Source organism: Loxodonta africana, chromosome 3 (assembly GCF_030014295.1).
Source record: "Loxodonta africana isolate mLoxAfr1 chromosome 3, mLoxAfr1.hap2, whole genome shotgun sequence".
Lineage (NCBI taxonomy): Eukaryota > Metazoa > Chordata > Mammalia > Proboscidea > Elephantidae > Loxodonta > Loxodonta africana.
Genome location: NC_087344.1, coordinates 21,239,951 through 21,251,449, shown reverse-complemented (window position 1 = coordinate 21,251,449; position 11,499 = coordinate 21,239,951). Strand labels below are relative to the sequence as shown.

The 11,499-nt window shown below is 39.8% G+C and overlaps 1 protein-coding gene across 1 annotated transcript; it reads left to right on the top strand.

Annotated features, from left to right (window-relative positions):
• The first annotated feature begins 8,010 nt into the window (after positions 1 to 8,010).
• Positions 8,011 to 9,946, top strand: LOC135230657 (olfactory receptor 7D4-like). Its single transcript, XM_064280598.1, has one exon. It carries the CDS (start codon positions 8,926 to 8,928, stop codon positions 9,862 to 9,864), a length of 939 nt encoding a protein of 312 aa, XP_064136668.1. The 5' UTR covers positions 8,011 to 8,925; the 3' UTR covers positions 9,865 to 9,946.
• Positions 9,947 to 11,499: the final 1,553 nt, after the last annotated feature.

Sequence of the window (11,499 nt, the reverse complement as noted above, 5' to 3'; positions counted from 1 at the left end):
AGGAGCAAGACAGGTTCCAGTACACTATGCCAGTGCCTCTTTGGGGTGCAATGTTCATCACATGGTGCAGATAGGCAGGAGAGAATAGGGAGGATGTGATGTGTGGAGCTAACTGGCTGTGGGAAAGAAGAGAAAGAGTAGACAGAAACAAGAGCAAAAAAAGAAAAAAGCGCATAGGGAGCCTTCTGTTGTAGCTGCGCAGACTTGGGGAAGCCACGTACCAGTGGCTTTCTAGCCAGCCAGTGTTGCACAGTCTTTCAAGAAGGGACAGGTACAACACATGCAGCTAGGTGGGCAGGAGAAAGGAAGGGAAGAATGGGAGAGAGAGGTAAGAAACTAGATTTAAAAAAAGAAGAAGAAAGAAAAAAGGCACATGCAGCCAGGTGGTCGAGAGAAAAGAATGGAAGGGAGGTAGAGAGACACAAGAAACCAAGAAAAAAAGAAGAAAGAAAATGCCCCAAGTGAGCCCAGTGGATGTGGGTCTCCAGCTGAGTGGCACTGCACAGCATATCAAGAAGGAGTGGAGATGGCACTCAGCTGCAGGCGTTCAGGAAAGGGGTAATGAAGGAAGGTAGAGAGAGACAAGAAACAGGGTAAAGAAAAGATGAGAAAAAAATGCCCTGAGAGAGCCAGGTGGTATGGTGGCATGGATGGGGGAAAGGGCTCCCTATCAGAGAGGCACTATACAGCGTGTCGGGAAGGATTAGAGATGACACTGCACCAGGTGTCCAAGAGAGAAGATAGGAAGGAAGGTAGAGGGAGACAAGAAACTGAGGAAAGAAAAAAACAATGCCCCAAGGGAGACTTCTGGCTTGGTGGCGTGGACCAGGGAAGGGGCTCCCTAGCTGAGTGGCACAGCACAGCCTATCTAGAAGGCATGTGGAGCCAGGTGTTCAGGAGAAAAGGAAGGAACGATGGTAGAGAGAGACAAGAAATTGAGAAAAAAAAAAAAAAAAGCTCCAGGAAGCCCACTGGCTTGTTGGCACTGACTGGAGAAATGCACCCCAGTCAAACAGTGCTGCCCAGTTCATCTAGAAGGAGTGGAGATGGCACACAGTGCCAGATATTCAGGAGAAAGGAAAAGAAGGAAGGTAGAGAAAGATAAGAAACTGAGAAATGAAGAAAAAACTAAAAAGAAAAAACAAAAAATGCCCACAGGAAGCCCACTGGTGTGTTGGTGCAGACCAGAGGAGTGGCTCCCCAGCTGAACGGTGCTGCACAGCCTGTAAAGGAGAGGATGTGGCACACAAAACTAGGTGTTTGAGAGAAAAGAAAGGAAGGAGGTGAGAGAGAAGAAAAAAAAGAAGCCCAAAAAAACAACAACAGCAACAAAAAAATGGCACTGAAGGAGCCGGCCAGTGTGGGCAGGGAGAATCCAAGTGGCAAGGAGCTGGCTTCTCTCCAGCAGAGCCCACTGGAAAGTGGCAGAGGCCAAGCAGGGGAAGAAGGGTGATGGGTGGGAAAGCATGTATCACTGGTTACCAGATGCTCTGTTTCCTGCTGGGAACTCTGTGAAGCTGCCTTCCTATACTCCCTGTCTGCCATTTTTAGTGGCTGAGGGGTCCAAAATGGTGGATCGGTACCACATTAGTTGATAGGAGACGTCCACTCTGTAGCTCTCCTCACTCTGTTCTCTGTCAGTTTCTTACTCCATTCAGTTCTTGGTTGAGTTCTTTATCCCTTCATTTGATGCTTAGGGTTCCAGGATTGACATTTGTCTCCGTTTTACTTAGTTTTTTGGATTTTTGCTGCAGAGGAATGACATGGTGCTTCTGTTTATAGCGCCATGTTGGCTCCACTTCCTGTTTCCTCTGTTTTAATGCAGGAATTTACCACTATAAATTTACCTGTAAGCTCTGCCTTCACCGCATCCCGTAAGTGTTGGTATGTTGTGCTTTCATTTTCTTTCGACTCTAGGTATTTTTTATTTCTCTCTTGATTTCAACCTTTACTCATTGGTTATTTAATAGTGTGTTGTTTAATTCCATACATTTGTGTAACTTACTGTATTCTCCTGTCATTTAGTTCTAGTTTAATTCCTTTGTGGTCAGAGAAAATACTTTGTAAAATTTCAATCTTTTTAAATTTATTGAGACTTGTTTTCTAACTTAATTTATGGTTTATCCTTGAGAATGACCCATGTTTGCTTAATGTGTATCGTGCTGTTGTTGTCTGAAGTATTCTGTGTATGTGTTAGATTCCTTTGTTTTATAGAGTGGTTCAAATTCTCTTTTCCCTTACTGATCTTCTTTCTAGATATCCTGTCCATTATTGACAGTGGAGTTTTGAAATCTCTAAATGTTATAGTACAACTGTCAATTTCTCACTTCATTTTTGTCAGTGCTTGCTTCATATATTTTGGAGCCCTTTTGGTAGGTGCATATATGTTTATAATCATTATATCTTCTTGATAATTGACTCTTTTATCATTATATAATCCCTTCTTTGTATCTCATTAGATTTTGTAAATGAATTAAGTCTCTAATAAAAACACAGAGATAGTTAGAATGGATAAAAGAGCAAAAAATAAATAAAATGGAATAAAACCCAACACAACAACATGCTGTAAATGACAGTCACTTTAGATTCAAGAACACAAATAAGTTGAATAAATGTTCCATGTAAACAGTATCTAACAGAGAAACATAATGGCTATACTGATATTACAAAAAATAGACTGTAAGTCAACAACCATTACATGAGACTAAGAAGGACATCAAATAATGGTCAAAGGGTCAAGAAGATTTATAAATATATATGTGCCTAACGATAGAGCACCAAACTATATGAAGCAAATATTGACAGAATTGAAGGGAAAAATGGACAATTCTACAATAATAGTTGGAGATTTCAATACATAACTGTCAATAGTGATAAGAACATCTGTACAAAAGACCAGTAAGGAAATAGAGAACTTGAACAACATTGCAAAGCAACGAGACTTAAAAGTGTTTTTTATAGAAAATGCCATCCTTGCCCTTGCATTTTGGTAAAAATTAAGAGTAAAATAGTGAAGTGGGAAACCTGCTTAGAAAAATGAACATAGTCAAAGGAACCTGGGCAATGAGGCATCATTCCAGGCCATGTCACATAACTTGGATGCCTCCATCATTAGTTTACTTCTGCTTGTTCCGTAGGGTTGACCCAAAATATTAGTTCAGGAGTGCTATGGTGGAAGATAACAAGATGGTATAAAAGGGAACAAAGTGGTATAAAAGGGCATAAAAGAAACTCTTGCAATTCAACAACCATACCCAAATTACCTAAAAAAGAAAAGAAAAAGGGCAAAGGATGTGAATAGACATTTCTTTAAAAGAGATATCAGAGGGTCAAGAAGCATATAAAAGATGTCCAGCATCATTAGTCATTAAGGAAATGCAAATCAAATCACATTGAGATACAACTTCATTTCCATGAGGATGGCTTTAATAATAATAATAATAGCAATAAAGAGAAAATAACAGTTTTGGTGAGGATGTGGAGATATTTCTGGTGGGAATGTAAAATGGAAGAAGCACTCTTCTTTTAGGAATTAAGACCTTTAAATCTGAAGAGGCCAGAGTTGTGTAAGCCTGAAACATAAACTCCCTAAGTGGGTCACTGGGAGTGATGTCATGTTGGGACATTTATACTTCTACCCTTTGATTTCTGGATCCAGGTGTTCTACACATCGGGGATACAGAATATTATGATTGCCATTATTTACTGTATATACTAAACCAAACCCACACCAGTTGCCATCGAGTCAATTTCAACTCATAATGATCCTATAGAACAGATTAGAACCGTCCCATAGGCTTTTCAAGGCTGTAATTTTTACAGAAGTAAACTACTACACCTTTCTCCCACAGAGCTGCTGTTGAGTTCTAGCCACTGGCCTTTTGGTTAGCACCACCAGAGCTCCTTCAGTGTATACTACATCCTGCAAATTACGTAGCCATAACTGCCAATGTATTCAAATGTTGCACTATATATGATGATTCCCTTTGAAATTAACCGTCTTCCCTTATCTTCCACTAATTTTTAGAGTGAAACCTCCCATACTCCATATTCACTTTACCTGTATACCTGTTGCCGCTGAGTCAATTTTGACTCACAGTGACCTTATAGGACAGAAAAGAACTGCCCCATAGGGTTTCCAAGAAGTGACTGGTGGATTTGAACTGCTGACCTTTTGGTTAGCAGCTGAGCTATTAACCACTGTACCACCAGGGCTCCATATTCACTTTAGGCTATGCTTTTTCTCTCTCCTTCCCTTTCCTGACAACTTTTATACAGTAGGTCTATACCTACCACCTACATTTACTCAATGCTGAATCATCCTTCAACCACCCCATGTGAATTATTTCTGTCTCTACCCCTTTATTTAGAGAGCCAGGAAATAAAAGGAGTCCTCTCCAAGATCAACAAAGTCTTCTATGTCACTAAGTGTATGTCAAGAGATATTTTTCAGTCCTTGTCTTTTTAGTTAACAGCATGAAAACTATTGACCAGTTTGCTTTTCTTCAGACAGGACCTCTTTGCCTCCATAACCTTGAGAACACCACGCGACTTATAAAATCTCCAATTATTCCTTAAGGCAAACACTTCTTAGGGTGGGATTTCACTCTAAGAGAGATGATTCCTAGATCTGGTTCCTTGTGCAGTTAACTTTTCTTAGGGGACAGCTTTTTACTTTAAAATGAAACTAAAGACAGAAGAATTTCTCCTTGGAGGAAACAAATCCATCTTACCCCACCCCCACCCTCAATAGCTGCCTACAAAGAGACAAAATTGGCAGAAAATTTTCCATTTTATCTTCTTTGTACCCAAGGGAACTGAATTGTTTAGACAGTGGAAGGACAATAGAACAATTTATTTAATGAAGAGCTCTGAGATTCAACCTGGGAGACTCAGGAAACTTTAAACATGTCCTCATTGCCCCTCATCCTGTAAATATTTGATCCCAGCCTTGGTGAAAACCAAATTGGGCTTCTCAGAGACAGACCGTGGAGAAGAGAGACTGCTTCAATGATACCATCAGAAAGAGTTAGTGTGTCCCCCTCAGGCCTGGTGGAGTAAAAAGGAAAAGAGGAAAAAAGTGAGTACTGGGCCACATCAATCTGGTAAGAATACTCAAATTTTCCATATTTGTTTAGGAAGGTGAGCTACCTGTATTTTGAAAGCATTTTAGTTTCCACTGCAGCCAGCCTTTTCCAGCTCTCACTCTGTTTCTGCTTTGTCTTTCCAGTATCTGGACCCTCTCTCCAACAAGTGACTTGGAAATAGCCATTTCTTCAAGGTGTAATTTGCTGGAGAAACTCTGACTCAGCCAGTTTTGAGATTTTATCTTATCTCTCTTACCAGACATCACATCTCCACTTTCTTCTATGTATCGTAATTGCTGTTAGGTTTCCTACATCCAGTAATTTATTCATTACCTACTCATTGAACATTGATTACGCAGGAGGTATCGTCTATTTTATTCCTAATGTGATTGGATTTTTCTATATATTCCCTAAGTATTTTTGCTTAAATGAAAAGCTATTGGCTTCTAAATATTTCTTTAATATCCAGCCAACTTACTGATAGCACTTGAAAGCTCTATTTTTTATGCTATTTCTCCTTGGTGACCACAATATGGTCTACAAATAGTGCAATTATTTCTGAAGTTTTGGTACTCAGACTTATTTCTTCTTCTCATCTTAAATGTTCAGGAGAATGATTAAAGTGAGATTAGATTGCGTTGGTTTATTCATGAATTTAGCACAAATATTTTAGTGTTTTAATGTAGATTATCCTGTTGGCTGTTGTTTTAAAACAAACATTCTGTACTGGGTTAAGGTGACGGTGGGAAAAACAAAGTCACAATCTCTGACACGCAAGTAAACATAAAATTACCCGTGTAAGAGGCACATCAGGGAATCGTACTGAAGGCTCTATTTCTAGGCCTCACAAGCTCTGTCCTTCCTACCCTTCATCCTCTGCTCTCTATCTCACTGACCTCTGAAATCCCTTCCATTACCAAGCTCACTGCCTCACAGGGAGTTAAGTCTTATATCATCTCAATCCATTGTGCTTGTCCTTTTCTTACTTCCTCTGACTAACAATTATCTACTCTTCCTCTGTCAGCCAAATAATCCCATTTCAGAGAAGCCTTTCATTCTCATCTGCCCAGGCTACATGTCCACAATGATTTTTTTTTTTCTATTTTTAATTAACTTCGTTTCTTTATGCATGAATAATACTACTTTTCTTTTTTTTGGAAAAAGTAAACATTTATTTCCAAATCTTAAGTTTGACTTTTAATTTCCTTTGGTATAATTTGCTCTATAGGATTTTTTTTTAATTTTTACTGTGCTTTAAGTGAAAGTTTACAAATCAAGTCAGTCTCTTATACAAAAATTTATATACACCCTTGTGTATACTCCTAGTTGCCCTCCCCCTAATGAGACATCACACTCTTTCCCTCCACTATCTATTTTTGTGTCCATTCAGCCAGCTTATGACTCCGTCTGACCTCTCATCTCTCCAGACAGGAGGTGCCCACATAGTCTCATGTGTCTACTTGATCCAAGCAGCTCACTCTTCACCAGTATTATTTTCTGTCCCATAGTCCAGTCCAATCCCTGTCTGAAGAGTTGGCTTTGGGAATGGTTCCTGTTTTGGGCTAACAGAAGGTCTGGTGACCGTGACCTCCGGAGTCCTTCTAGTCTCAGTCAGGTCTTTTTACGAGAATTTGAGGTCTGCATCCCACTGCTCCCCTGCTCCTCAGGGGTTCTTTGTTGTGTTCCCTGTCAGGACAGTTATCAGTTGTAGCTGGGCACCATTTAGTTCTTCTGGGCTCACGCTAATGTAGTCTCTGGTTTATGTGGTCCTTTCTGTCTCTTGGGCTCATAATTACCTTGTGTCCTTGGTGTTCTTCATTCTCCTCTGCTCCAGGTGGGTTGAGGCCAACTGATGCATCTTAGGTGGCTGCTTGCTAGCATTTAAGACCCCAGACGCCACTCTCCAAAGTGGGATGCACAATGCTTTCTTAATAGATATTATTATGCCAATTGACTTAGTTGTCCCCTGAAACCATGGTCCCCAAACCCCTGCTCTTGGTACACTGGCCTTCAAAGCGTTCAATTTATTCAGGAAACTTCTTTGCTTTTGGTTTAGTCCAAATTGTGTGTTGTCTTTCTCTTCACCTGAAATAGTTCTTATCTACTATCTAATTAGTGAAAACCCTTCTCTCTTCCTCCCTCCCTACTCTCATAACCATCAAAGAATATTTTCTTTCTACAGAAGTTTTTAATATTTTAATCTAATCTATCCATAATGTACTGTAATAAACTCCAGTGATTTTAGTATAACACATCCTCTTTCAAGAGCATGTACACATGAGCACACGCATGCTTTGTATTTGATTTTAATGGTTGTGTGCTTTTATTTCCTCCTTTTTTATTTATAGAGTCCAAATGGCCTTTCGTCTTCTTGGAAGAATCCATCTGGCCTGTGGTTTCTGCAACAGGGAGTCATAGGGATTGTCACTAATTGAAAGAGCTGCATGGAGGCCAGAAGAGGTAACACACTTGTGTTTATAGTGATCACAGATCCATCCTCGATGGCTGCCCTAGTTTAAAGGAGCTATTGATAAATGATAGACATACAAGACAGATTTATTGTGACGATAAAAAGAGAAAATCACAATTACCAAGCACTTACTCTATATCATAGGCACCATTCTAGAAAAATGACATGCACCGTCTCATTTAATTCACTCATAAATCTCATTATTTAGGGAGTATTTACTGCTCTCGTTGGAGAAGTAGGTATTTGCAGCTAAGAGTGATTAAGTAATTTTCTCAAGACCACATAGGTAGTAAGTTTGTAGAGCCCAAATTCTATTCCAGGCAGTATGATTCAAACACTCATTTTTGAAATCACACCTTTGTATTGAAGCTTGGGAGAATAATATATCTAAAATAATTGTCATAAAAGAAACAGATTAATAATAATAATATTTGTTAGTAATTGGAAGCCCTGTTTGCACAGTGGTTAAGCGCTAAGTTGCTAATTGAAAGTTAGGCAGTTGGAACCCACCAGGTGGTCTGCGGGAGAAAGGTGTGGCAGTCTTCTTTAAAGATAACAGCCTTGCAAACCCCATGGTGAATTTGTACTTTGTCATACAGGGTTGCTTTGTGTTGGAATCGACTTGACAGCAATGGGTTTGGTTTTTGTGTGTGTGTGTGTGGTACTATTAGTTGAGATCCTCCTGTTCACAAAGGCAATTATTTCTAAACCTCACAAAGAAGGTAATAGCATTAACTAGATTTTTAATAATGAAAAAATAAGGTGCCAGGAGTTAACTGACAAATCAGTAGGATGTGACAGGTCATGTTTAAGACATGGATTTTCAACTCAGATAACCTTTATTCACTAACATAGAGCTACCAGAATGAAGGAGGTATGGGCATTAGCACAGAAAAGTACATACTTGAGAGCTCACATAACATGTTTTCAATTAGTGTGTTGAGGGTCATATCAAATAAGAAATTGGTTTATGTGTATAGATTCAAGTAGGAAAATTAGAACCAGTGAATAGAAGCTCAAAAGAAAGAAATTTTTGCTAAAGTATCTACATTATTATAAACCCACTGCCACCAAGTCAATTCCAACTCATAGTGACCCTATAGGACAGAGAAGAGCTGCCCCATAGAGTTCCCAAGGGGCACCTGGTGGATTGAAATTGCGGACCTTTTGCTTAGCAGCCTTAGCTCTTAATCACTTTGCCACATTTAAAATAGCAAAGTGCTACTTGTGACTGAAGAGAGTCAGTGTCATTGGAAGGACTCAATAACAAAATACAGGTGGTATTGTAAAAGGTGATGACTAGCTGAGATGCCACTTGGCAGTTAATTGAATGTTGCTTTCACTTTCTCCAGCCTACACATTAGCTACATGGGAGCAGAAAACCAAACAGCATTTTCAGAATTTTTCCTCCTGGGCCTCTCAGAGGATACTGAACTTCAGCCCCTGTTATTTGGACTCTTTTTGTCCATGTACCTGGTCACTGTCCTTGGGAACCTGTTCATCATTCTGGCTGTCAGCTCTGACCCCCACCTCCACACCCCCATGTACTTCTTCCTCGCCAACCTGTCCTTTGTTGACATCTGTTTCATCACCACCATGGTCCCAAAGATGCTGGTGAACATCCAGACACAGAGCAAAGTCATTTCCTATATAGGATGCCTCACTCAGGTGTATTTCTTCATGATTTTTGTTGGGCTGGACAATTTTCTCCTGTCCTTGATGGCTTATGACCGGTTCGTGGCCATCTGTCATCCTCTGCACTATACAGTCATCATGAACCCCCAGCTCTGTGGATTCTTGGTTCTGATGTCTTGGGTCATTGTTTTCTGGGTCTCTCTTCTTCATATTCTACTGATAACATGGCTGAACTTCTGTATAGACACTGAAATTCCGCATTTCTTCTGTGAACTGGCTCAGGTTATCAAATTGGCCTGCTCTGATACCCTCATCAATAACATCTTTTTATATATGGCGACCGCCCTGCTGGGTGTGTTTCCCCTCTCAGGGATCCTTTTCTCTTACTCTCAGATTGGCTCCTCTTTAATGAAGATGTCTTCTGCTGGGGCCAAGTATAAGGCATTTTCTACCTGTGTGTCTCACCTCTCTGTGGTCTCTTTGTTCTATGGAACAGCCCTTGGGGTCTGTCTCAGTCCTACTGTGATCCATGCTTCCCAGAGAAGCTCTATTGCCTCAGTGATGTACACTGTGGTCACACCCATGCTGAACCCCTTCATATACAGCCTAAGGAATAAAGATGTGAAGGGAGCCCTGGGAAGGCTCCTCTGTAGAGCACCCTCTTGTCCATGATGACGGCCACTGGCCTAGGGCTAAATGGACCTCATGTTCCCCAAAGCCAAAAATCATGAATTTAAATACCCTGATTCTTTTTTCTTCCTCAAAAGACATGCATCATTTCTTCCAATCCCAAAGCAACCAGGATTTGCTTTCTACTTGTTATTGTACCATTTTTCTTCAACTCTTTCCTAAGTGAATCCTTTTGATTCTTCTTTCCTATACGCTGTCCATAAAATTCCTTCTTTGCTCTGCTTTCTTAGAGCCATTCCTGAAAATTCCAACCTTAGATTTGCTTCATTAATCTTGTGAAATGCAGATGTGGTTTCACCAAATGTTAATCTCTTAAAAGTTGGTGCCTTTCACCTTAATTTGGTTATGTGTGTGCTTTTCCCCAAAAGAAATAAAATTAAAATAATACAACAGTCATAACCAACTGCTTGCCACATCTGGATTGTGCTTATTGTTTTACACATATGATTTCATTTAACCAAGACAATATTTCTTTGAGATATATTTTCATTCACCGCATTTTTCAGAGGAATAGTCTGAGATTGAGATGGATCCAAACCTGGCAAACTATCATTGAGTTAATACTCCTAGTTCTACTATCTTACTTTTCATAAGAACAATGATGGTGTTTTCAACTTCAAGGGTGGGAATCTAGATTTGGTAGATGGTTTTTTCAGATGATTCATAGTAATATTCTTCCTTGGATAATATAAGACTTTGATTCCTTCTTTGTGGTCCTTCTTTGCTTCTTCTCTTCCCCTTCTTTCTTCTTCTTTACATCCTCCCTTTCCTTAGTTTATTTTACCTTTATGTCTCATCATTGCTGTTTTAAGATATAGTCCCCAAGATCCTAAAATATGTAGTAAGGGACGCAATGGAATAAGAGTTGTTCCCCCACATGGTTTAATTTTTGGGGACTCTCTGGAGGTGTCATAAGAAATGGTAGTTACACACTTGTGGAATACATTCAGAACTTCATTTTTTGAGATTATTGGTAGAATTGAGTCTCTTCAGTGAATGGTGGAGTAGTAGATGCTGTCAATCAATGCTCCACCTACATTCCCTGGGATTGTCTCCCCATCTCTATTGCACACCAGTCTGAGTGCCAATGGACAGCACCAGCTGGAACCTGCTTTGTCCAATGCATGGTGGCAGAAATGACCCAGAATTATGTATCTCCAGGGACAGCCTTCATTGAGAGATGTGGGGTATACCTCTTTACTTGGGGGTAATTCTGAGATGTGACTTTTGCACATTTTCCAAAATTTTCCCAGGATGAAAACTCTGCTCATTCTTTGTGGTAGCTGACTTAATGCAAGCTTTATTGGATGTGTTTTCTTCACTTCTCTTTCCCATCCGTATTGCTTGCTCCTTCAAGTAAATTGCTTGCATTTGAATCCTTGTCTCAGTATCTGCTTCTGAGAGAACTAAAACTAAGACAGTTGATAAAGACTGTGAGGGGTGTTAAGGAAGTCATGAAAGGAACTGGGGACTTTGGGGCCAAAAGAAATCTCAGAAGAAAGAATTTACTGAAAAATCATAATTCATTAGTGAGAAAAGACTTGCTTCATATGGCTTCAATTCACTTTGATTCCATGAAGTTTGTTCAAATGTGTATTTATTATCTGCTATGACGGA

Excerpts from the sequence above, each read along its gene's own strand:
- LOC135230657 (XM_064280598.1), top strand. The coding sequence starts at position 8,926 with ATGGGAGCAGAAAACCAAACAGCATTTTCAGAATTTTTCCTCCTGGGC.